Genomic DNA, 27635 nt, shown 5'->3' with positions numbered 1-27635 from the left:
AGTAAGACATATGCTTCATCTTCACCAAAGATCTGTCTCGTTGAGATTTAAAAAAAAATGTCTTTCAGTGATTTTATTCGACTGAATGAATTCACAGCTGAGGATACAGATTTATTGCTTTTGGAGCTGATCCAGGACTTCTCAGGTTGTCATTTCCAAACATGCTCAAAATAAGGGATGAACACTTTATTCCAAAACTTTAGAATAACAGGAAGAATTAAGTACTGCGTGTACTGCGCATGAGTAGTGCTGGTATGTCTCTAAATGTGTACTTCACTACCTGCTTTTTTAATGATGCAGTAATAATGAAGGGGGAGGACATTGAGCCAGTCTCCAACAGGAAAGTAAATAATCAAAACACATGGTGATTCCAAAATTTTGGCACATGAGGACTCGGACGCTCAAATACTGAAGCTGTCATGTCTAATATTTCACGCTTTCCACGTCACCCTGTCAAGCACTAAGCAAACAAGTATGTGTTGTACACATTTTATAGCAGTGGAGAGTACTAAAACAAGGATCCAAACTGGGGAGCAGGTAGCTGTCAGACAATCTCGATGTGGATCTCTGTCAGTCAAACGCGCTGTCTGGCCCTGTTACTGTAACTAAAACGTGTGTGTGTGTGCGTGTGTGTGTGCGCGCACATGGGGCTATATGAGTCACATATTTTTAGCCTACAGTGATGTTTCAGTGATGTACCTCCAAATGCTGTATCAGTACGTGAGTCAGTTGTCACAAACACTTATGTCAAGTGTCAAAACCAGCCTATGATCCCACACTCGCCTCTCTCTCTCTCTCTCTCTCTCTCTCTCTCTCTCTCTCTCTCTCTCTCTCTCACACACTCACACACTCACACACACACACACACACACACACACGGCAGCACTCGGTGCGTTTAGGCATGCAGAAATAGTGAAGACCACCTTTGAACTTTGACATTCAAAGCAAGACTATGAATGGGGAGGAAAGTTGATTAAAGTAACTGAATGTGGCAGACAGCACCAACAATCCAAATTCAGAGATTTTACTGCACAGTCATCACTACGGTTACGGTCCAAAAAGAGACCATATCCAGTGAGGAGCAGCTAAGAACAGAAAACTGAGGCTACAGTCCACATGCTCATCAAAATTAGGGGTACATGAGCCATTTATAATTTCACTGTCTGCCTGTGTAGACACCAGGGCACTGGAAAAATGTTGCTCAGTCTGAAGAGTCGATTTATGCTGAAATATTTAGACGGTGGGGATTAACATCATGCATGTGCAGCAGCAAATCCACAGCAACCGTGTGACGCCATCATGTTATGGACCAAAATCCCCGAGGAATGTTTCCAGCACCTTGTTCATTTGAGTCAGTTCTCAAGACAAAAGGGTATCCCTGGTATTGGAAGGTGTGCCTAATGACATGGGGAGCTAGTATGCAAAAACGAAAACGAAGGAGTTGGTGGTGGACTTCCGGAGACGCAGACCCACCACACTGACACCGGTGAACATCCAGGGAGTTGACATTGAGATAGTGGACTCTTATAGGTACCTGGGTGTTCACCTGAATAATAAACTGGACTGGAGCCACAACACTGATGCTCTTTACAGGAAGGGTCAGAGCAGACTCTACCTGCTGAGGCGGCTGAGGTCATTTGGAGTGCAGGGAGCACTTTTAAAGACCTTCTATGACTCTGTGGTGGCATCTGTCATTTTTTACAGTGTGGTATGTTGGAGCAGCAGTTTATCGGCAGCTGAGAGGAAGAGGTTGGATAAACTCATCAGGAAGGCCAGCTCTGTTCTGGGATGCACCCTGGACCCAGTACAGGTGCTGGGAGACAGAAGGACTCTGGCCAAAATAACATCTCTGATGGACAGAGTCTCCCACCCCATGCATGTAGATGGTGCTGAACTGCAGAGCTCCTTCAGTGACAGACTGCTGCATCCTCGATGCATGAAGGAGCGTTTCCGCAGGTCCTTCCTCCCTGCAGCTGTCAGACTGTACAATCTGAACTGCTCCCAACAAACATAGATGTTTACATCTGCGCTGTAACTGCAATAAGTTAGTTAATTAACCAATTTGCACTACAACCTGGTTTGCCTCTTACCTGTAATTATTTTTATTTTATTCAATAACTGTACAGTTCTCTCTGTTTATAGTAACCATTGTCCTTAATGTAAATATGTAAGAAAAATTGTGTATGTTTCTGTTCCGTGTCCTGTGTCCTGTTTGTTTGTATATTTGTCTTTTTGGCTGCTGTTACAACCAAATTTCCCCTTGTGGGACAATTAAAGGATTATTCTATTATATTCTATGTGTCTTTCCTTGTCTGCACATTATTTGAATGACTACAAATGGTAATTTAGACTCACTACTGCTGTAGTCCTAAAGTTTAACCTGCACGGTTAATACTGTTGAAGTGGTCTGTTTGAGTATCGCCAAGCAGAAGCAAAAAAAGTTAATAAGCTAATAAGCTATTCACTGTGGCCAAAAAACAAAACATTCAAATCTGCACCATGACACATTTGTAAAACATTTAAAAAAATCATAAAACAAACAGTGGAAATGAACAAAGGTGTGTGGCGTTTAAAGAAAAATCCAATGTGAGGCTCTCAGGTGGCTGCTTAAATTAAAGCCCCTCAGTTCAGGCTTAACAAATTGGCTTAGAAGAAAGAAAATCTTTCCGTCTCAGTTACAGAAGATTAATAAGATCATTAAAATAGAGCCACACATTTGTCTCACTATGTAAGGAGAGTGCGCTATTATTTTTTATTTTTTTTAATGTGACATACATCTCATTTCTTTAAGTGTTTTCCTATTCATGAGATTTTACTCAAGCCGGCACACATCCAAATCTTTCCACGAAGGCGTTTGGATGACAGCCTTTTAATAAATATCTCTTTTCAGGACGAAACCACAGCTGAGGCCACCTTTCTGGGACTCCAGCAGGCAACCATTTCCCTCATTCCTAAAGAGCACTTTCATTTATCCTTTCCCTGCATACCACAAGTGAAATTATATCCTTTGCCAGCTGGATATTACTTTTCTTTATTAGATGGGGCTCCTAAAATAATGGGACTACTTAGTATGCTTGAAAAGTTCGTACGTGCACTGACGATGGTACACTGGATCAATTATTGCTCATGCAAGTGTTATATTGTATCTCCAGCAGTTATATTAATGTGGGGAAGCAGAAAAGAGTGCCAGGTCTTCTCGGTGTTATTTGCTACTACGTACAAGGTGTTATGTTCCTACAATAGTTGCCTTCCAAAAGCTTAATTTCATTATAGTAAAGAAGGAGAGTTGGGTTGTTTTGAGGTCTGAGGACAGTGGGATAAAATTCAGTAGACTGGCCCCAGTCCAGTTGGCTATTTTATCAATTTCACACACAGATAATCATTTTTTTTTTATCATAAGCAGCTACAGACATCAATCTGAACACGGGGACACTGGCACGCGAGCTAATCTGTGAAGTCGTGCACGTGTGTGCTTGGGCAGTCAAGTGTAAGTGCATGGAGGAGACTGCATGTTTTCAAATTTGCTGTTGGTTATTGTTTTTTCAGTCTAATAAACAGCACGGTAATGATCACAGACACACACAAACAAAAAAGAAGAGAACATGGAGACACACACATGCGTAGTGGGAGCATCTATCAGGAGGCATTTCCCTCACAAAGGTCACAGTTGCTCGAGGGCAGCTGCAGGCACAGCCACAGCAAAGCATTATGGGACACAAACAGGAATGAGAGTTCAGAGTATGCATGATTGTCTGCCTGTGTGTGCGTCTTTGTGTGTTTTATCTGAGTCATGTGGTTGAGTTTCTCCTACAGGGCCCAGCATGCAACTGTTGTCACTTATGCATAAAACATATGAACATAAGCGCAAACCTGCACACCCCCCCTTGTATACCACGCATTCTTTAATACACACTGTAAAAATAATTGATACCTTAAAAAAAACTCTGGAGAATATCAGCATGTTACAGATAGAGCTGTTAAGATGGACACACACACACACACACACACACACACACACACACACACACACACACACACACACACACACACACCTGAGAATTATTTATAATAGTTACTGAGTTAAATTGTCAAATTATCTCATTTGCAAATCAAAGCATCGGACATTTTAATGCTTTAATTAAAATACAGCTATTCAATGCCGTATCAGTCTAGTTCTTGTGAAATAAAATATACTGAACATTGAACATAATCCACTCCTAAATAAATAAAAATTTTGTGCCTCAAAACAAGGTTAAAAAAGGGGACGCATACAAACAACAAGTCTGCGTAACCCCATGACTGTGACAAATGAGCCACAAGGTGGATGTTTGTCCTTGATCCAACTCTCACCCACGCACAAACCCTGTATTCACAGAAGAGTCCAACACTGAAGTTGGCCACCCACTAAAAGACTAAAACTCAGTGTACGAGATCCCCACAATAAAGCACAGATAACTTAAATAACACAATCCATACAAGTGTTGAGTAGAAAAGCACATTTGTACACAATTTTTTAACAGGCAGAAAAAAGCCGAAGCTGGTGAAAAACTGTCCTAAAATTCCCTGAAAAGCCTTTGGTTGATCAAAAATGCTGCAGCAACAGTGTTGACATCTTATCTTAAAGACCCAATAGCACCGTACCACAAGGCGCCTTGAGGTGACTGTAGTTGTGATTTGCACTATACAAATAAAACTAATTGAATTTAATGTGAATGATAAATTGTGTCAGCAACAAGCTAGGCCTGCCTTAAAATACAATCTAAAATATGTCATTTTTGACTCTAATGGGGACCATTAACATCCTGTTGCATTCACTAAGATGTGATTGACATAATCAGGAAAGTGCTTACAGAGGCCTAAAAGTGTCATTTTCCTAACCTGCATACATTGCAATTCACAGAAAGGTCACTTAAGGCACACCTGCACTGCCCTTACCCTTTCAAACTGCAGATACATTACTGTTTCATACACAGTCTATTGTAAGAACTGTTAAGAAAAGCAAGGCAAGGAAAATATTTTGTAGTCAGGGTCAGGGGATATGTCTGCATTTCAGTTCAAACTAAAGCAGAACTTGTGAAATGGGTGATTAAAAACAAGAAGTGAGCTTTACTTGGAAGCATCCGGTGAATCTAAACCACAGGCAAGGTTATTATTATTTTTTAAACACAATACAATGTAAAAAAAAAAAACCCAAACGGGAAGCCAGGATGCTACAAGGCACAGATTAACAAACAGGCAAGTGAGACATGGTGAGCTGAGGTAGTATGAATACTGCAGGGCCTCATTAATGAGGCGAATGCAGGTGAGTGGAAAGGAAGGGCATTTGTGGTGACTCTTCAGACAGCAAATGGCAGGTGGAGAAAGTCATAATGTCTGGAATAATACTGGACTTCAGGCTTATTTCAAAAGCAGAAGAAAATTAGAAAAGAATTTGTAAAGGATGTACGCTGGCATTAAAAGTAGCTATTGCATCCATGACGAGCAAATTACATACACTTACAGTCTAGCACATTTTATTTCCTAGAGGTGTCATCCTTGTGTTAATGTATATAGTGAGGTTACACCATATATTACTACCAAAAGAACAATTGCGTAGCTCAACTTTTGGAAAGGTGTCTAGTTTTAAAAACTGCTGACACTGCACCACGTGTGAGACAAGTTGCTGATTTAGATTAGATGTTCACTATTTGAACAAACTTCAGAGCCTTTGAAATTCAGCCTCAAGATAACGAATTCTAGATTTTGCCATTTTGACGCTATGACTTAAAACTTTAAGCAATATCAATGGCTTGATTAATGGCTACAGTTATATATCGTTAGCAACGATTGCTGTGGGAATGGGGCATCAGTCAAGACCCCTGTCACCCACGCTTTGAAACTTGAAAACGACCACTCACTAGGGAAAAATATATATTCCTGGTGTGTCTGACTGGTTGAAAAGTGGTTCTGGAGGTTGGTGGCAGTCTCTAGGTGAAACTGGTAACAAAGAGGTATAGGCAACCGGGAAAGTGTGAAGGAAACCAGACTGTTTGCCCTCAAACAAAAAGCAGTGCCTGGTTGCAGCAGAAATGCAAGACAGGACACAGCCAGGAACCTTCAGCAACCACCAACCAACCAGGAAAGGAATATATTGTTTTCCCCTAGCAACCAGTGGTTGCCAGGAGGTTGATGATTGGTCTCTAGGCCTGTGTGATTGAAGCACAAGTGATTAATTAAAACAAAAACAGGGTGCCATTCATTTTTCCAGTATCTAAATGCGAACAAGACAAAAAAAAGCTTAAGACCCAATACAGTAACATGACTTTGATTATGGTGCAAATGTGGCTAACTGGAACTCCTCAAATCCAACCAAAAATGGTCAAATAACTGAAATAATTTAGCTTTTTTAGATTGCCAGTGTAGTTAAAACTATTTGGGATACAAAAAATGTAATTCATATGATCCTTTTTGGATAGTATCTACAGCCACGTTACTGTTCATTATGCTTACTGTCGGAGTTTAGTGAGCTAGCATGCTACTTTTGGACAAAATCTGTGACCTGATTTTGGCACTAGATGGAAAGTCAGGGGACCATCAAAGCGATTACGGTCCATCCCAAGAGTAGCATGGCAATCCAACCGACAAAATGAGTAAATTTTCTGCCAAACATGTCAGCTCCACGGCTCAGCATGAAGGAAAGTCACAGTAGTTTGAACAGAATACATGAATGACTACTGGCTAACCTCATACCTAGATTTGTATTTCACAATAGGAAAGCTCTTATCCCTTTGATTCTCTACGATCATAAAACATTTTAAAATGCAAACATAGGTCTTTTTTTTGTTAGACATCTGACAGATAACCATTTTTGTAGTTTCTATGGGGAGGACAGCCTTTGTCCCAAGCAAGCTGACCCCAATGAGTTGGCATGTGATCCAAAATCTGCATGTAAGTGGTCTGTGTAAACCTGGCCACACGTGTCCACGAACACACGCACTCACAATTTAAATGGTTTTGTCAACTAGATAACAGAGGAGGAGGGAGTGAGCAACGGACAGGAAAGAAAGTTGAAAAGCAGAGCAAATTGGACTGCTTGTTTCCTCGGAGCGCCTCTGACAGCTCAGTCTGGGTGACTGTGCCGCTTTCTTTCTCTCTCTCTTCCTCCTTCTCTCTGTGCCTCTGCCTCTCTCGCTCTCTCTGATTACCTTTTTGCAGGCGAAGGAAAGAGAAGCTGGGAGGGAAAGAGGAGGAGGAGGAGGCTAGTTTCCACGGTGATGGCTGATGAAAGAGAACGAGGCAGGTTCTGCTCGGTTGCACACCTCTTCTCTATCTCTCTCTTCTTCCCCCCTTCTCTCAGTCTGTCCCTACTCAAACAGCAAAGCCCCCCCCCCCCCCCCCCCCCGAAAACATCTCTCTGTTCATGTTTCAAATCTTCTCACCGCTCCTCCTTCACTCTACCTAGTTTTCTCTCACATTCACAAAACATTAATTCATCCCATTCCAGTTTTCCCTCTTATCTGTTATCGCTTTCATACATGGCTGTTTCAGGATTCCCTCCACGCAGCTAGCAAACATTACACTCACATGTTATTGTTATGTCTCATTTTAAATCCAGGACCATTAATGTGCTGCCACAACAGCTTCTGCTCTTCTGTGAAGACTTTCCTCGAGATTTTGGAGCCTGGCTTGAGTCCTTTCAGAGGTTGTTGTTCAGCTGCCCTGAAACAAACTGCTGCCATGAGGCTGGAGACACCGTGTGGTCTAAAACTGCTCCCCGGGTGCCCAATGGCTGCCAACTGCTTCACAGAGTGAATGGGTTAAATGCAGAGAGGAATTTCCCCACGGGGGAATCAATAAAGGATCAATAAATTATACATTATTATTATTATTATTATTAAAACAGTGTCATGCAATTACACACATCAGTTCTGATATGAAAATAAGAAGGCTTGGTTAAGTATAAACATTAAAAAGAAGATTTTTCTATACGTATGACATGTAATGAAAGAAAAATATATGCATGCTAGACTTAGAGTCATGGTTAAAGACCAAAAAAGACCCATCCCCTGTCAATTCTAAGGATTTACATATCGTGACTCAATGAAAAACACTCAGCTTCCAAGTCGACACACCTATAGTATTTTACAATTTACAAATCCCATGTCGCCTTGTTCTCAAATTATTGCATTCGCAAGATTTTCAGAAAACTTGAATTTTGACCTTAAGGTTTAGGTCACTGAGATTCAAAATAGTCGATACACCAAATGTATCAATTTGAAGCTCCTACTCCTAAAAATGCAGCAAAATACAAAAGCAGTGGGTGTAAAAACTAAGACTCTATAATTCAATAGCTTTTAGCAGAAGTAAGTTATTCAGCGTAAGGATTTTCTGTATGACTTCATCATTCTCTCACATCTCTGTGGAAGACTTTTGCCCCGCTCTGTTTTATCGCGTTGCTTCAGTTCAATGAGATTTGCAGGCATTCGTTTATGCACAGTTCTCTTAAAGTCTCACGATTGCATTTCAAATAGGTTGAGGTCCGGACTTTGACTGGCCTCCTGCAACACCTTGATTCTTCTCTTTTTCAGCCATTCTGTTGCAGATTTGTTGCCGTGCTTTGGCTCACTGTCTTGTTGCATGACCCAGTTTTGCCCAAGCTTTAGCTGTCAGACAGGTCGCCTCACATTTGACTCTAAAATACTTTGGTATACAGAAGAGTTCATGGTCCAATCGATGACTTCGAAGTGTCCTGTGGCTGCAAAAAAAGCTTGAATCACCATGTCTTCACCACCATGCTTACATTTAGTGGTAGGCGTTCGTGCTGATATGCTGTGTTTGGTTTGAAATTTAACATACTAACTGAGGTCTGTAGAATCTCAGATTTTGCTTTTCTTAAGCATTGCAAGGTCTGACCTTGGGAATTTGGCAAAAATCTGTTTTGTTTTTTTTCCCCTTCTAACTGCATCTCTATTACACCTCCTTCCCTGTAGCTACTGGCACAATTGCTATCTTCCTTCAGTCCATCTCTCCCGACATTCTCTGATTTATCATTTTTACTTTCCAGATGCAGTAAAACTTTTCATCTTCTACTAAATCTCCTCCCTTCATCCTTTAGCCTACCTACCCTTATTATCCCCCTCCCTTGATACCTTCTTTAGAAACACAGCAAAATGTCCTGCGGGTCTGTCTGAAACCCTCCTTCCTTTTAAGCCCTGGAGCCTTTATTTTACATTCTCTTCCAAGCTTTTCAGCTGTGTACAAACTCTCCTTTTGTGCTATTAATTCCATCACAGCTGTGATTAAATATCTGTTTCCCGATGATGTCTGTCTCTCTAAGATGTTGCTTTTATCCTGCACATCGCCACATCTGGCTTTCTTCTCTTTCCAGCTCTTTCTTCTACCATCTTTTAAAATTCCCACATGCAGGAGGAAACTGTAAATTTCCTCCTGCATGTGGGTCTCTTTATGGATCAAGGACTGCGGTTTTAACAGCAACATTGTGAATAAAAGGAGAAAATTTTGACCACACGCTACAGTTTTCCTATACACAGGGGTGTGTCTAAAAGGGGGAACATGGTGACATCAGCCCCTGAGATATTGAGCAACTTCTCTTCTACATTTAATTACTAACAGTCAGCATAAGGTAATTATTATTTTGTCAATTTAAATTTATTAGTTAGGATTTTTTCAGATTGCATGGGAGCACATTTGCAGTGGGTGAAAACCCCTCTCCAAACTGAAATGTGTAGGCAGACAGAAACATTTGTGAGACCATGAATTAAACTTTAAAGGAGAGCCCGAGAGTTGGATTTCTAAGACCAATACCATACAGATATTTGGTCATTTAAAAATCTGATATATCGACTGATATTTTTTTCTTTCGAGCAGATAAAAAAAGAAGAAAAACGATTTCCCTAATAATTGTCATGCATTTATGAGTCCTTCCTAAGATAACATAAGAGTGCAGTTTAAAAAGAATCTTCTATTGTGGCAAGTCATAGATTATGTGTATACACCCGACTTTGCTTGATCAGCTGGTTGTTGTGTTTGTGACGTTCGTTGTAACATGTATGTTGCAAACAGGGAGGTTGCACAGTGCGCTCTAGTGGACAAAGTATGCAATGTCAACATTCATAACATGGCTTAAGTGTCGTTCTCCCTTTTCTTCTATACTTTTTAAATTTTCATTTATTGGAGGATAAATGAAAGTTATTTTCTTGATGCGCATTTTTTGGGCAAAGAGTTATATTTCTCGCAATAATATCGTCCTGTTGACCGATCAGTTGGGCTATTCTTTGTATTTAATATTTTGATGCTAATACTGCTGTTTAGTACGAGTATTAGTATATATTACTGTTCGTAACGAACAAAAATACTTTCTCCACAACTATGCAAACCAGTTATTCAATCCAAAATACATTTCAAGTTCTTGTGCAGCACCAATTTACACGTAAAACCATCTGCATTAAGGTGCAGAGCACTGCACAAGAGCCTGATGATCTTGCATACCCACTCCCCTCCCCCTGTAAATGGAGCTTCCAGGACATAAGCAAATAATGGGAACATGCAAAAGTAGTTGACTTTTCTTATAAAGGAAACATATGAAGGTTTTTTTGGTTTAAAAATACAAACTCTAAAAATGTCTGGATAGATATTAAAATATAAATCATAAAATATACACCTCCCCTTTTCCTTTGTCTTTTTTGGTCATGTCCTCTCAAGAGAAATCTTGCTTCTTTCTCTTTTATATACCTGTCCCCTTCTCTCAGTGTTACCCTCCTTAACGATTCCTCTTACCTCCTCTGTCTTTACCGCTGTCCCTCTCAGTCAGGTGATTGCTTTTATCCTAGACATGGTCAAACACCCCACATATTTAATTAATGCTTATCTCCCTATACTGTGACCTCCTTTTCACTCTGTCCTTCAATTCTCAACCCCCACCTGCATCTTTAAACCTTCTCTCCTCCTTCCTGCAGCCACCTGAGCGATCACTGCTACCTCTGTCTCTGTTTAAAACCCTATTCCTTCATTCTGTAACCGAGTGATCATCTAAATCCACGTTGTGGTCCCACAAACTCCCGAGAGATTCACCTGAAACTGAGGGCACGCGCAGCTCATCCATCACTTTTCACTTGCTGCTCTTCTCCACCCCTCTCCCCCGCTTCATTCATGTGCACTGTGGTTTCTCTTCATTCATGTTTTGTCTGTTCTCTAAAGGAGTTTTTCTTGTGCTCATTTATTCTATCGCAGCACCTCTTTAGAGAAACCCCAACGTCACCACACACTGCTGGTCCCTGTTAACATCTGGTATTAGCAAGTGCACGTAAATATTCATCCTATTACAGGCCTTAGTATTTATGCCAGAATCTGGAAAACATCCCTGTTATTTAAATTCTATAAGAACTCTACATTCCTGTGTGCTAAATTACAAGCAGCCCATTAAAAATTCCTCTAGAACTCACTTTATGAACTCTGTTGTTGTTAAATGTTAATGCTTATTATGCTATTTCCCTGCTCTTTTCTTTTGGGCTTTCCTTTTAGTTGTTTGCTTATCTAAAATTGCAGTTTGCTGATGCCTTGCATTGAGGCCGCATTACCGAAGCACTGTCCTGAATCTTAATTTATAATTTAGCAATGAAGAGCTGGGATATTATTTTTTAACAAATACAGTGCATCTGAAATCAAGGCAAACAAAACTATACCATTCAAGAATTCTTGCTATATGCAGAAAAAGGCCTAGTCTTTTAACTTTTTTTCAGGCAGCTTAAGATGGGGATTAATTATACACATGCTGACCTCATTATTTGAACCACTGGACAGGTTTAAAATGAGCATCCATCACTGTAATAATGTATGTGACACAAAATAAAAGCAAAACAGGTTCCATTTAAAGCAGAGAATACGTGCATGTGCAGGCGCTTTTACGCCTAGTTAGTTGTATTTAAAAATCAGTGAAAACTTTAGAATAAGACCACCTGCTCGCTACTACTTATATGCTAATTATTGCCTTAAAGTAAATATTTCTTTCAATTAAGGTCTCTTTTTGCCTTGGTGCCCATTTTCACTGCTAAATAAAACTGTAAATGCTGCACATCATGCATGTGTAACTGCTCTGTGTGTTCACCTCCACTGTAAGAACACTGCATATATGAGGCTTCACTACTTGTCTGTAGTTACTGTCTAAGTCACTCACACCCTCCCTGTTGTCGGACACAGTACAGGTTGCTAATACACACATCCGCTTCCTGTCAGCTTATGGGGCAGCTATGAATTATAAAAGCATGGCTACCAGTGTGTTACCACTGTGCTAAGTGGATATAAGATGGACAGAATGACAAAAGAGATAAGAGAGCTTCTTCACTTAAGTAAAGCAGTTGTTAAAGGCGTGCATGAAGGAGTATATGTGCAAATGATGTTTCGTTGTCTGAGCCTGTGTGTGTGAATGCACTGACATTGTGTTAACTTGGCATCCTGCTCCCACAGCTGTGCCTATGTGGAGGATTGGGAATATCCTGGAATTTGTCTGTTTATTCATTCAATAACATGTGCGTGTTGCTGTGTGCATAAACGTACAGCAGCATACCTGCACCATCTGGCGCTGTAACACCCCCCCGCCCACACACACACTTTGACGTGTTGACAGTGTCAAAGTCCTCTATCTTGTTCAAGTTTTAGATTTTTCCTTTTTATGTTCACTTCAGTTGTCTATTAATTGGAACACTGGTGGGTCAATCCCAGGCTGCTCCAACCTGCATGTCAGAAGTATCGTTGGGCAAGATGCTGAACCCCGAGTTGCCTCTGATGCATCCATCAGACTGTTGGCCTATGTGAACGTTAGGTTAAAACTGCTTAGGCATAGAAAAAGCACTTGCATGAATGGGTGAATGAGGCTTTATTAAAAAAAGCTTTGAGTGCTCAAATTCAGTAGAAAATAACTATGTAAGAGCCAATCCATACAGCCAAAAGGCTTTAGAGAGCCAATCAAACCCTGTGATCAAGGCACACTCTTCTGTGTGGTGCTAAATATGATGGATGTGCAGCCAAATGCCTTGAGAGTTTCTAGAAAAAGTCCAAATTAACAAGAAAATCACTCAGAGTTTTTAAAGGGAGAAATGCTGCAAATAAGGACTTGAAAAAGTAAGAAGCAGCGGGGGTGATGTATATGAATTTTAATTTGAATCATATTTACTACATCTGGCTTTTTACATTTTTTGGGCAATTAATTTCCTTAAACGTATTGTACAATTTATCATGTTTTTTTCAGTGAGAAAAAACAGTCACACTGATGTAGAAGTCTCAAAAACCCATACATCAAATATGATAGACTAGATGTTAAAGGCCTAGCTGACTTCATCTGATTTCGGGCAATAACAAGGTCTGAGTCACATTCTTGGAACCAAAACTTTTTCAAGACATTGTCAATTCTTCCAGCTGATAACGAAGTTAGATCAGATGTTAGATTAGATTAGCCATTGTTGTCTCTGGGGAAATTTACCTTGGACAAGTGAGGGAAACATGTAAGATAACACACACAAACAAACACTCTGCACTTATTACCATTACCATGTTGGCACTCATGTAAACCAGCTACAGTGAACACAACAGCTGTTAGCCTTGCTTGCCGTCCCGTATTCTGTGCACTTTACTCGCACAAGGAAAAAAAACAGCCTATTTAAACCGCTGATATCTAAATGTTCAATATGAATTTGTGTGATACTGTTACATCAGTCAAATGTTGGTCAGTGTCACACAAAGAAGAGTCATCTGACTTCTGTTTCAGTGATGTAGTAGCTGATCGTCACTGACATTACTCCTCCTGTGTTTTGTCGAATGGGAAACATGTTTATCTGGCTTTTGGAGTGTTGGGAGTTCCCCATTATCTAAATGTAGATTGCTTGTGAATTGTAAAGTTCACTGCACCGCCATGAAGTTTTGATGCATCCCTACTCCAACACAGCTGAATCAAATGGTTGGATTACCTCTTCAGCATGCCATCAAATTTGGCAAAGGCCTGATAACAAGCCATTCATTTGATTCAGGTGTGTCGGAACAAGGATGTGTCTAAAAGCTGCAGGACGGTAGCTCTCGAGGACTGGAGTTGGACCACCCTGCTCTACATATAAGAGTCAAGAAGTCTGGATTCAGTGGAAAGACCAACTTCTCTTCAATGCTTGGTGTGCCCCTCTGTTCAAGGATGGTTGTTCACAGTAGACATAGATGGCCTGTCTCACTCCTCTTTTAAACAATCTGTCTTCTCTGTCCATAATGTGAATATTGGCATCCTCAAAAGAGTGACCTTTGTCCTTTAGATGCAGATGTACAGCTGAGTCTTGTCCTGTCAGGGTGGCTCTTCTATGTTTTGTGGTGAGTTTATGGAGTGGCTCTTTGGTTTCTGCAGTGTAGAGATCTGAGCACTCCCCACTGCACAGCATATTTCATGTTACTTAACTTGTACTTGGAATGATCCAGAGCCATTGAATGGAAGAGTGGCGTCATCTCCACGCTAGCTTCGTCACAGAGTTACAGAAGCACAGTTTGAGGAGTTAAAAACAATGCTGTATGTTATTAGCACACAGTCCAACTGCCAGCTAAGCACTTGCAGAAACTATTTCAATGCTACAACACCCGGCTGATAGGACTCTGACTTACTCAAGGGCTCTGGGCTGAACCAGAAATGAAAGGTGAAACATTTTCATGAAATTTAGAAATCCAATCACTTTCTTTCAATACTCCCGAATGACCTGGATGACTGAGAGCCTATGCCTAAACTCTCTGGCAAGAATTCAGTGAACCACCATTGCCTTTGGTTCCATAATCAACAGGTGCTTGCGAAATTCACACCCAGTTCCAGCGCCATTCAGGCCAAAACAAGCTTCTTCTTTTTTTCCTCCAACCTGGAACAACAGTGCAATCCACCTTCAAAGGAAAAACCTTTCCCATCATTACTGTGGTGGTGCCAGGGTGCACATGCCTGGTTCATGGTAGTGGTGCAGATGCCTGGCTAATAACGCTCTGTTTGCCCTGTTAGTGCTTTATTTCTACCCAGAGCTATGCAGCGTGATGACAGCCACATCTACTCAGTTGCGATCTATTCTGCGGTGGAGGGTGAAGTCGAGAAGAGCAGCTTAAGAAGTGAGTTACAGGGATTATAGGCTGCTGTCACACTCTCATAGGCAAACACACAAACCTCCTCTGGTATTAAAAGGCAGACAGTAGGGGAGACAGGGCGTGTGCGTGTGGAAACAGCTACACGCACGAGCACTCACACACACAAACACACACACGCGCCGGCCAGAAGCAGAGAGAGGAGAGACAGACAGGCAGCCAGTCAGACTGATCACGTACCTTCCAGACAGCAGGTTCGCCAGAGGCCGGAGTGCGTCATCACCTCCTCGTTCTTGCGGCTCGTGTCGTTGTCGCCGCTGCTCTTCACGCGGCACACCCCGCGCGAGTACAGCCAGTAGTCGGTACCGACGGCGATGGTCATGAGGCTGAAGGCGGCGAACGCGCCCACCGTCGTCACGAGCATCTGGACGCCGCGGTCACACATCAGCATCTTCATATATGCGGCTCCTGTTCGTCTTAATCTGTTTTCGTGTGTGTGTGTGTGTGTGTTTCCTTTCCTTTTCCCCTCCGCTCTTTTAGATTCACCCCTTTTATTTCCTTTATATCCCGCGAGACTTGGAGAGTCAGAGTGAGGGACACGCGCTCAAATAAATAATAAGAGCAATAACAACAACACGGGGAAGGTAGGTAAAGGTGGCGAGTTTGTGAGGAGGCTATGGAGAGAGAAATGAAGCTGGACCCGGCTGCCTGGTTCGCTGAGTTGACTTGAGGCTCGTGGCAAAGGGCGGGAAGGTAGGAGAGCGGCACGTCACTTTCTCGCGCATCAAAAACCGGTTCTCACCATCACCATCCACATACAGAGGCGCGTGCACGCACCCACACAGCGTAGGATTAACGGCCAACGGTCGTCCCCAACTGCTGGCACTGCCCACACTCACTCAGAGTGGAAGTTAACGGCGGTAACGCATCCTGCCGTGTTATTCGTCCCGGGGTTAGGGGAGAGCTTCTTGTCTTCGCCTCTCCTGCTTTCCTTCTTAACTTATTAATCTGTGAAGCATTAACAGCCAGGGTCTGTGTAGGGGGACTCCATCTTTAAAACAGCAAAACAGGGGATCATTTTGTCTGTAGCGATGTCACCCCCGCAGCGTGAATCTGTACTAAAGCATCACTCACCGCTGTGACCGGTTCTCCTCTTCCCACAGTGTCTCTGACAGCAGGCCAGCGTCTGTTCACCTCCCCGTCCAGTGAATGAATGAATGAATACAAGAATGGTGAATAAAGACCATGTGTTATCTACAAAGCGGAGACTGACCGACATCCATCGCGTGTTTTCCGCTCCAGCTGTTGACACAGTGACATGTTTTATCTCCCTGGATGACCAATGTCCGGGCTTTAGACACTAGTCCAAACCGTATCCGGTGAAATGCTCTATACAAGTTAAATTGGTCCAATAAGCACAACAAGAAAGGATTAATCAGATTTATCCTCCATAGAAGTCAGTGTAGAACCGCAACCGGGACACACCGGCCGACGACAGTTACACCCGCTTGCGTTTGCTCCCAAGAAACGTGCCTGCTGGTAGGCGACAAATAATAAAAAATAAAAACAACAACAAGAAGAAGACAGCCGTCGCCTCCTCCACTTCGTCGTCCTCTTCTTCTTCCTCCTCCTCTCCGTCCAACCAACACAAACTAAAATTAACCGCGGGTCTCCTCAAACTCCGCCCGAGGCAGAGGCAGTCGGCTGGGATTGGGTTCCCCGGTGAAAGAGCCCTTCGGGAGCTAATAGTGTGCCTTCACTGCTGCAAGTCCCGCCCACCACCTTCTCTATAAAGCCAAGCCAGTTTCACTTGAAACACAAACACACACTGGTTGAAAAGTATTCCCACGTCTGCGCGACCCGGCTGGGTAGCAGAATAGACCCCGCAGTAGAGAGTTAACAGAGGGTATGTATGGCAGGTCATTAGTGCCACACATACAGCGGTGATCAGGACAGATCAGAGCACGCTGGACTTTGATTTGACCACGTTTCACTGTGAGTAGATATTGAGCTGTCTACACACACACACACACACACACACACACACACACACACACACACACACACACACACACACGAAGAATAAAAGGGTTGTGATAGCACAATAAAACGAACTGCATGTGTTCAAAGGCAGGGTTGCGTGTAGTTTTGTGGCTTGCTGTCCCTGGTGCTGAGTGCGGCGCTGTCCTTGGTGCTCATTTGAAACGCAGCGTCATCCCCCTCCTCCTCCTCCCCTCTCTGTTTTTCTGTTTTCTCCTCTCTCCTCCGCTAGCCGCGGCGCCAGTAGCTCCTGCGCCGCACTGATTAGTTAGAAAAGAGAGAGCGGGAGAGAGATTGGCAAGCGATGCATGGAGAATCGCGCTCGGGAGAGAAGCACAGACGCCACTTAAAGAGCCACGGACCGTTTTTAATGACTCCACTTCAGCGAGGATTCCACACGAGGCGGTCTGCTCTTCATGCTTCACTTAACACACCGGAGTGCGCGTGACCGTGGGTGCAAGTATCATAGGTGTATACCTGAGTAACATGTGTATATATGGAAATCAGAGGGGGGTTTAAAGCTTGCTGTAGCCTGCCTAAACCCAAGGAATGGAAACGTGGCTTCTTTTCTGGAGCCCATCCATCCACTTAAGTGTTTAGGTGCCACAGCTCACTGACTGATTCTCTGACTCTATTAAAGGCTGAGGAATTAAAACAATCAAAAACAGAGAGACAGAAAAGTGAGCACAGAGCACAGAGAGCGGGGGGAGAAGGATTACAGATAAATAAATCCATGAACTGATCACCAGAGAGTGCAGTGACAGGTCCTATCATTCTTCTCACTTGCTCTTCCTCTGTGTATCTGTGTGTGTGTGTGTGTGTCCGAGGCCCTTGCTCGGCTGCATTATCTCACAAGAAGACTCATTAACATAGAAATGACTTTAGGAAGAGAAGTACAGCGTTTCACCTCTGGTGAGAGACGGAAAGCAGGGAAGCCGAAGAGAGGAAGGAGGGCGGGAAAGGAGATGTCGAAGTGAGTTTGGATGGTGGCTGAGAAGAGAAGTGGAGAGATAAGGAAGAAAAAGAATGAAGGGTGGGCAAAAGGCAATGGAGGAGGCAACAAGTGAGGAAAGGACAGGTGGAAGAAGATGAAGAAAGGATATAGAAAAAGAAATGGTTGAATGGTGACATGTTGATGCAATCAGTTTACAGAATACAAGCAGCATTTTTCAGTAGATGAAATGTTCTTGTTTTTTGAGTAGAGCATAAAAGTTATAGAGCCAAAGTCTGACCAGTGGCACAGCGAGGGAACATTTTGTGCAGCCTGCAAGCGTGTCAAGAAAAGATGAAACACCAACAGTTTGTGTCATTCTATAAAGCAGCACAGAGAAAGACTGAGGGAGCATTTCTCTTCAGTTTCAGATCTTCTTTCTATCCATCATACATGGCTAACCCTTCCTAACATTAACACATGGAGCTGGTGTCAACAAACACTGCCTCACTGATGGTTAAAAACGGTAAACTCAAGGCAGCACAAGATTCTCTGGGCAGGTTACGAACGCTACCTACAATTTTTTGGATGTTTGCATTTTTCTTGTTCACATGAGCCCAAACTTTGAGACCCCCCCCCCCCTCCATTGCAGAGAGTTGACTTTTAGATACCCATTCGTTCATTTTCTTCTGCTTATGGAGTTCAACAGGGGTTAGCTGTCATAGGGCGAGGGGCAGGGTACACCCAGGAGAGGTCGCCTGTGGATCTACCAGCTCCACACAGAGACAGACAATCACGAACATGCCCAGAACCTTCTTGTGACAAGGTTAACCACTGCACCCATGAGCCACTCTCTTGGGTATATATTTTATTTAAAAAGGTTACTGACAGAATGCAGCATTGGCAACATGTATATAAAATGATCATATCTGTTATTAACTTCTGTCTCTCTTCCACAGCATGTCTTTTATCCTGTCTTCCTTCTCTCACCCCAACCGGTCGCAGCAGATGGCCCCGCCCCTCCCTGAGCCTGGTTCTGCCGGAGGTTTCTTCCTGTTAAAAGGGAGTTTTTCCTTCCCACTGTCGCCAAAGTGCTTGCTCATAGGGGGTCATATGATTGTTGGGTTTTTCTCTGTATCTATGAAGCACCTTGAGGCGACTTATGTTGTGATTTGGCGCTATATAAATAAAATTGAATTGAATTGAATTGAATTGAAAATATACTTTCAGGTTTCCTACTCTGTGGTCATGAGGTATAGGTAAGGTAAGTATATTTTATATAGAGAGGTACTACTACTAAGAATTAAACACTGCAGTTGTGATATATTTATCACAGCAGGCACGTGTTTTATAAATATCGACAACAGTAAATCTTAGGTTTCTTTCAGGATGTCAGCAGAAACACTAAAAAACTGCAGTCAGATTTCTTACCATGAGTAATGCAGATTGTTGTAAGATCAGCATCACCTTGTGGCTTAATTTCCTCTCTTAAAACCCTTTTGCTCTCTTAGATATGGCATAAAGTGCAGACTACTGACAGGAACTTTTTATAACGACAAACTATTAACTTCTAACCAAAGTGTGATTACAGTGATGGTGTTGGTAGGCAGCAGAGAGAGACAGGACTCGAGGAGGCCCTTGTGGGGAAAGGCATTTGGGACATGACGTTAGCAATCACCAAAATGTCCTATGTTTGCCCTTTCTCTGTCATTGGGAGAGCTGTTTCTGCTCTCTTTTTCTCTCCTCTCCTCAGTTATTGGCAGTGCAACAGAAGGATGAGGATAGAGAGATGGGGAGGTTCTTGAAGCGGGGAGGAGGAGGAAGACTGCAGGGCTTCTGCTTGGTGAGCTGGAACCTTCTCACACCTCTGGCCAGTGCTCAGAGATTAGGAGGAGGAGGAAGAAGTTAGAGGAAACTGAAAACCACAGAGAAATTAGAGAGCAAAAGATAAGCTGTTTGGAGGAAGAGAAATGTGCCGTAAGGAGGGTGAGCTGGATAGATTTACAGATGGGGAGTGTGGGGCAGCTAGTGGTGATGTTGCATTTTTGTGTGACTGTGCTCGTATATTTAATGATGTATACAAGTGAGTGCGTTGGAGAGAAATCAGAGTTTTTCAGATGTGTGTGTTGCCTCTGGCACGGCCAGAGTTCAGTCTTCTGTACGTGGTAGGTCTTCAAATGTGAAGTAATCATTCATTTCTGGGTGATTGTAATGTGCATGACAAACACTTTTTTTCATTGTCACATGAAAAGTGTTTCTAATGAGTTCTAATGTTTCCTTTATGTAATTCATGGTGCAGGGACATGGACGTTAGCTTGAAGAGTTTAGTTTATGCTACAGTCACACTGGCGAAAACAGTGGCTAGAGACCATGGCATCACCAAAATTACGGCAATCGTTTGCAGTCTCCACTCGCTGTCACCTGGTGTCTTCAAGATGTGACCAGATGGTGATACAGCAATAAGATGAAACCAGTCTGCTTCATGCTAATAATTGTAACTGTGATAGAGCAGCGAAATTTGCAAACCTGTTGCCGTCTACTTTTTTAAATATTTATTGCAGTGGAGTCAGGATCTTGATGCTAGTTGCCTTGGAGCTCTGGAGGGGTCCCCATCACGTCGTTCGTCTCTACATTACCCCATGCAGGGTGCAAATTACTTTAAAAAAAATCAGTGGAAGTGATATAAATAATTAAGCAGAGGTGTTATCCATTAATTTGGGACCGCTCGCAGGCTGACTCCAGTTGATTGCAATGAGTTGGTCTGTCTGCATTTGTAAAGTATTTGCAATTATTTTAAATTCTTCTGTCTGAATGAAATCAGTCCAAGTCGGATGGCAACTTTTTCCTAGACGTGTTGCTTCTCAATTGCCTGTGTAATTGTCTTGTAATTGAAAGTAGTTGCCCAGAGGTTGATGGTCTTTCATGATGAACATCTGGGCAACCAGGAACTACTTAATGTCAGTCTCCCAACACCAAAATACTTAAAAGCAACCACTGGTTTTTCCTAGCTGTCTTATTTTTCCTATAAGTGTGACTGAGGCTTTAAAGACTTGGTTTAAAGTTATGAGCAAACAGGAAAACAGGTCAGTGAATGTCTCATAAAGATATGGGAACATGACTGTGTGTGTGTGTGTGTGTCAGATTAGGTAAAAACATAACAGACTTTGACATTGATTGATTAAGAATGAGGTGTGGTGTGAATGAAATAGAGAAACAGAGAAACAGAGGGACACTTTAGCTGGGAAGAAACATGTCTGATGGTGTGAAGGTGTGCCTAATATGGTTGCCTAATGAAAACGTCTGTGCGGCTGTATGAGAGAGAGAGAGTGAGAGGTGGTAGAAGAGAGGGCAAGAAAGGAGATAGGGTGAAATAAATCCAATAAGCTCCTCTGTCATGCTACCCTCTTGAGCGTTTTAAAGAGCCACTGAATGAAAAAATAAGAATCTTTTGCTTTTGTCAGTTTTCCTTTTTCATCTCTCGTCAGTCTGCTGCAGAGAGCGTCGTTTTTACCTCAAAACTCCCCCATCATCTTTTTTTCTTTTTCATTCAGCAATAGCATGTAGCTTCCTCGCTTCAGCATGCTCTGAAAGGCACAGAGCTAAAATGCATATACCAAAATCAGTGCTTCCTCTGTCACTGCCTTGGGGCAGGCTCCAATCAACACCCCGCTCTCTCACCATTGCAAGCCTAAGGGGAACAAACAAACAAACAAATAAACAGTTATTGAGTCTAATTTTATGTTCCCTTGTTTGAAAGTGTGAAAGCCTCTGCTGCACTTTATACTTATTTATGGTCGCTCCAGTTTCTGTCATAGTTCATGCTGCCAGTGTGTTTGCATATGTATGCCTATATGCATTTAGCATACAGTGATTTTAATGATTTTTTAAAACATGTCTTCAGGGAAGGTTCATGTTTGGCATGACATAATTTACTTTTGCAGTTCTCTCTGTGTGTGTTGTTAAATGGGAGCCTCTTCTGTATAGGGGCCCAGAGATCAAAGAACAAATGACTTGCAATTGAATACAAATAAAATTTCTAACCTGAATCCTTCACCCTATTAGCCATCCATCCATTCACCTTCTTCTTATTATCCAGTTCAGCATCATCCGGAGGGCGGAGCCTATCCAAGCTGTCACTAGCCAGCATGGAGGGTACACAGGTGGCCAGTCTGTTGCAGGATTAATGCATAGAGACAGACAACCATTCACAACCCCATGCACATCTTTTGACTGAAGGAGGAAGCTTGAGTACTCCGAGGGGACCCATACAGACATGTGGCCAACATGCAAACTCCCATGCAAAGCATGAATCCCCAGTCCGGATTCAGACATGCAAACTCAGCACCATTGTGCAAAAGTAGCCTAAAATTACTCTAAAGACCCTCAAAGTATATCATAGTACATCTAGACAGTGGCACATAGAGAATAACTGTCACGGGCTGCGGAGGCAGACCATGTGTGGGTTTGTGTTGAGGACCCAGGAGCAGACAGAGGCGAGGAGACGGAACCTGAGAACCAAAAACGAGCCTTTATTTGGCTGGTAGCAGGAACTGAATATGAAAACTAAGGAAACTAAGAGCAACCATGAAAAACTGACTACTAAGACCTGAACTATGACAACACACTGTGGCAATAAACTATGACCAAAAATGGGGTGGGTAACACAGACAACGCAATGTTAAACACACGGAGTCTGAGGACTTAGATACACACATGGGGTGATCAGGAGACGTGGAGACACAGCTGACTCGAATGAAACATAATGACAACGCAGGGGAGAGTAACACTGCACACACTAACACGAGACACGGACCTTCAAAGTAAAACCAGAAACATGACAGACACTGAACTAAACCTAAGAACGAAACTCTTAACCAGAATAACACTGAAACTGAGGATTATAATATTCAAAACAGGACAACTAAAGAATCTGAAAGTAAACCATAATACAGAATAAACAGCAAAATACAAGAAACTGAAAATGCTGGGTCAAAATGACCCAGAACCGTGACAATAACAGTATATATTAAGAGCATGAATTTCAAATAGAAATCTACATTATTTTTTAAAACATTTGGACTGTTTGGAAATGTGCTATATAAATAAACTTGACCATGAACTAGTATTGAACATACTGTAGTTGCAACTTCTGTCCTGTGGCTAATCTGTGGAGCTCCTGTTTTTTGCCTTTTGTTGTACTTGAGAGGGAAACTACACGGAGATAAGGTCACAAAGTCTATCACTGATTCTATATATACAACAGTATATGTTGCACAGACATTTAGAAAGGTCCAGTATTCAGTTTATCCTCATATGTAATTTTAAATCCATGTCCTACTTGTTCTTCTTCTGGGCTTTTTTTTTTTAACCCTTTATCTTCATATTTGTTCATCAGTTTTCCTTCAAATAAAATATTAATCACTGTTACATTAATATTGACATTATGAGAAAGGGCTATATACGTGGTGCCTTCAGAGGTGTTTGTCTATACCTGTTTGCTGAAAGCCATTAAAAAGTATGCGTAATGATAAAGACACATTTTGCATTTGCTGTACAAAATATTATGAAGAGATACCTCGTTAATTTCTGCACATTCTTACAGATTTACTACGGTAATAAAAAGGTTTTCTAAACTCCTGTGGCATTTTGCATCATTTCAGATTAATTAATGGTTGTTATCAGTTCTTAAAAAATAAAAGATTTTGAAATCAAATTTCATCATTAACACAACAGCCCATGAACTGTTGATATATTGATGGCAAAGTTTAACCAGTGATTTGACCTGTATGCAACAGCTTGTGATGCTATAACTGCTCCACTTACTTTTTTTTTTTTTTCATATTTTCACAGTGAGAATATAACAGATGATCTAGAAAAAAGAAAGACATTCAAAACAAAACAGACCAAAAACAAGGAAACAAGCCAACATGTGATTTTGCAACATAATTTATTACTTTACAACCGCAAGCATCACAAAACATTATTATTATTATTATTATTATTATTATTGTTATTATTATTAAATCAGTGAACTATCTTATCTCATAAAACACATCCTTACTCTTTTCTTGCAGTTTTCTGCATTTAAACACTGAAAATTATCTTCAGGTTATTGTTAAATCACTTGTTGTTTAGAATGTAAGCCCAGCCTAAATCAAAGCAGAAGTAAGGTCAAAATGCAGCCATCAAATGTTAATTAAACCTTAGCAGCAGCTCCTCGGTTGTTATGTTTAGTGTCATGTAGCCTTTGAAAGGCTACAAACCGTAAGGTAAAGGGGAAGAGAACGGGACCAATCAGGGATAATGAGAGGCAAATGAAACTGAAATGCCTCGAGAAGACGAGGGAAGAAGCAAGGGAAAAAGCTGCAGGAAGGGATAAAGGTCAAGAGGAAAGGAACGAAGAAAGAGAAAGACAACGAGGAAGCTGAGTGGGAGAGGAAGAGAGGAAGAAGGGGAGAGAAAGGTCAGAGCAGAAAATAAAATGACAGATGGAAAGGCGTGATCAAAGGAAAGGTCGGGAGGAGAGACAGGAGGGAAGGACACTTTCAGGCCAATACAGTCCACATACGAGTGGCAGAGCACTAAACATCTAGATCTTGCTGGATTTCAGTCAGCACAGATGTATATTTATATCTAGTTTTCGCTCCATGTTTTCTATTGCAACTTACATACATCATTTTTACCCCTAAACACATTGATTTCTGAGTATAAATACAACTATGGAAATGGAAGACTCTTACCCCTATGTACTTCAAAAATATTTATATCTGTACAAATAAAAGCAAAACACAGTCTTTCAATAATATTCAGTAAATGTGCAGCAATGACACGAGACATATCATAAATTAAGCGACATAAAAACCCTTTTACTGTCTAATAAAGAAACTATCACACACATACCCACACACACCAGTCCAACACTTAATATAGAATAAGTCCATATCATATGGAACAAGATATGAAAAAGAGAGATCGTCACATGCATGCATAGTATACTTCCTCATAGTCCTGTAATTTTTTTTAAAAATGTGAAACATATCTGCTAGCTTCTTAAACCAGCTTGTGCGTGTGTTACGGTCATTTTTTCATGTTGGCGCTGTTTAGTCAAACGATGCTGAAGCTGAAGAGAACATTTCTTATCAGATTTAAAGACAGACCTATATTAAAACTGAGCAGCGCTTAAGATATCTGAGTCACACGCATGTAGTGTGCCGTGCTCACTCATTAACTCGGCCATACAAATTCACAAGACAGCTGGCTGAGTGCTATCGAGCGCTTTGGGGTGTGGGGTTGTCAACAGCAGATGCTGAGACTGGGCGTGATTAATATTAGGAGATATTTACACCCTTGACCAGAGAAATATATGGCTGACACACAAAGGGCAGTTGTTTTTTTTTTTTAAATTTTATATTATACAGCAAAGAAGCAAAACATAAGGACGGCAGAGTAAAGTTTCACCAAAGCTCGAAGATGCTGTGTGCACGTTATTGAAGACACTACAGGCGTGCGTCCTTTCATGAAGATGCTGTTTGTGCTGATTAAAGCAGCAGGAGAAGGAGGAGGATGGGAATCTAGGCCTGTGCAACGGACCTACAGTATATGTCTTGTGTGCCTCCAGGTGCAAACATTTCTTAGTCATTGTCCGCCTTGTTACGCTTCACCTAGTAATTCCAACCCTCAGTCGAGGATCTGACTGTATGGCTACGTGGGTGTACACAGGTATGGGTGCTTGTGTGTGTGACCCAAAATACATACATGTAATTCTGTCTGTCTGTCACACACACACACTCACGTACATATATTCTAATATATGGATGACTGTCAAGAAATGCACACATACACAAATAAATTACAGGCAGGTGGTTTAAATTAAAATAAAAAAAAATATGAAAAAGCAGCATTGCTTTTTTATTATTGCTGTTTGTGAAATGACTCCCTTGGAGGCTGTCAAAGCAGCTCAGCGTTCACCGTCTGCGCACGTGTGGATGCCCCACTGGTGACTGCTGCATTGCCAACTCCTGCGACGACTCATCGCACCAGGCTCCCACTGAAGCCCTGGCAGACATACGGGCTAGAGCCAAAACAATTCTGATAATAATAAGAGAGGCATCAGAGGGGCGGATGGAGGGTGAAAAGGAGGAAATAGAGGAAAAAGAAAAAGAGGGGGTAAAAAAAAAAAACCCTAAAAAGGCTGTGAAGCTCGCTAAGTGTGAGACGCTAAGCCTCATGAGAGTGGGATGGGAACAATGGCCCAGTGGAAGTGGTTGGCGGTACTGCTCGCGGTGTGTGTCAGGATGAATGCAGAGGATACGGTTGATATTACGAAATGCAGATGTGCATACAGTTCAAGAAGTTAGAAAGTTTTACTCCTATACAATTTTTACAAAGACACAAGAGTAACAACATTAGAATATATATAAAACTTTACATTGCTAACACCGTGACACGCCAGTTATGTTGTAAAAACATTCATAAACACCAAATCTACATTCCAGTGTGCTTCGTAGGTCTTGGTCCCATTTTACTGTGCATGACAGGGATCCAGAGTTAAACCTGGAACTATCAGCGCTCATCGATGGCGGCCAATTTAGCAATGCCAGGAAAATATGAGCCTGGATTTGCGCGATGGTGCTTTGTAGATGTCACAATGATGCTGTGAAACTTGTGGGATAACACAAGGGAACATAACGCAATACTTCACTTTAAGAATACTAAGAGCGGTGAAAGGCTTGTTGCAGATACAATGCCATAAACACATCAGGAATTCTATCGTTGAATAAAGAAAGAGTGAGCTGACACGAGTGAAGCGGTAAGCTTGTGCTTCTCTACACTGAATAAAACTGGTTGGATTAATGCAGTTGATATTTTCTCTTGTTCCTGCCCTGCACAAAAAGCAGATGTTGACACCTCGGACATTTTTGATTCAATACTTCAACGTCTTTGGTATCCAGTGTTTGGTGCTGTGATTCCTGTTTTGGGCTGCAATCTTGGAGATACCCCAGTATGGCCTAAAAGAACTACAGACATTTACTGAACATACACATTTACTGCTTTGAAACCTCCTCTATCGGTCCATCGGTGTTAATTAGCGGGGGCCACGTATTCCGGGTTGATGTAGGAAAAGCCGAGGAAATCGTCCTGGTCCAGGTTCATGATGACGAGCTTGTCTGTTGGCGTCAAGTCCACAGCCATCTTAGTGAACTCCTTGTCAAAGTTGCAGGTGTCCCGACGGTTCCTCTGCAGGTGGGGTTCAGAGATTATGAAGGGGAGAGGATGTGATGAGAGGGAGGAACGACAGAAAAAATATTGTTGGAGGAGAGTGGGATGGATTGGGATGGAAAAGAGAATCCACTGCTGTTAAACACCCTATAGCGGACAATCAACTTAAAGCACAAGCTCTTTTGAACTAAAGAAACTGCAATATTGTTCAGTTTCTGTACTGTGATGGTGCAACGAACAAATGATTAGGAAGCGCTTCCCTTTCGTACCCGAGGTCAAATAAATCCTGTTCACTCTCATGTCTGTCTGTCTTCCTCTGTTTCAAGTCTTTATGCTTATTGCTCAGTCACAATACAGTAAA

The 27635-nt window shown here is 41.9% G+C and overlaps 2 protein-coding genes across 3 annotated transcripts in view; both read right to left on the bottom strand.

The window, feature by feature from the left end:
- cacng3b (calcium channel, voltage-dependent, gamma subunit 3b) overlaps positions 1-18771 on the bottom strand; it is a 41566-nt gene extending 22795 nt beyond the window's left edge. The window contains exons 1-2 of one of the 2 annotated variants that reach the window (XM_082531639.1): positions 16219-18771; positions 15325-16135 (exon numbers count right to left, since the gene is read on the bottom strand). In XM_082531639.1, the coding sequence (XP_082387765.1) occupies positions 15325-15541 (217 nt within the window). In that variant the 5' untranslated portion in view covers positions 15542-16135; positions 16219-18771. Of the gene's footprint in view, positions 1-15324 lie in introns of both variants that reach the window. The other variant, XM_082531638.1, reaches the window with a different exon arrangement.
- A 5304-nt stretch (positions 18772-24075) lies between these two features.
- prkcbb (protein kinase C, beta b) overlaps positions 24076-27635 on the bottom strand; it is a 108891-nt gene continuing 105331 nt past the window's right edge. Inside the window, exon 17 of the mRNA XM_082531635.1 lies at positions 24076-27292. Within this exon, the coding sequence (XP_082387761.1) occupies positions 27137-27292 (156 nt within the window). The 3' untranslated portion in view covers positions 24076-27136. The remainder of the gene's footprint in view (positions 27293-27635) is intronic.

Source organism: Aulonocara stuartgranti (genome assembly GCF_965226115.1).
Source record: "Aulonocara stuartgranti genome assembly, chromosome: 4".
NCBI lineage: Eukaryota > Metazoa > Chordata > Actinopteri > Cichliformes > Cichlidae > Aulonocara > Aulonocara stuartgranti.
The sequence above is the reverse complement of the archived record's forward strand: the minus strand, read 5'-3'. Positions and strand labels throughout refer to the sequence as shown.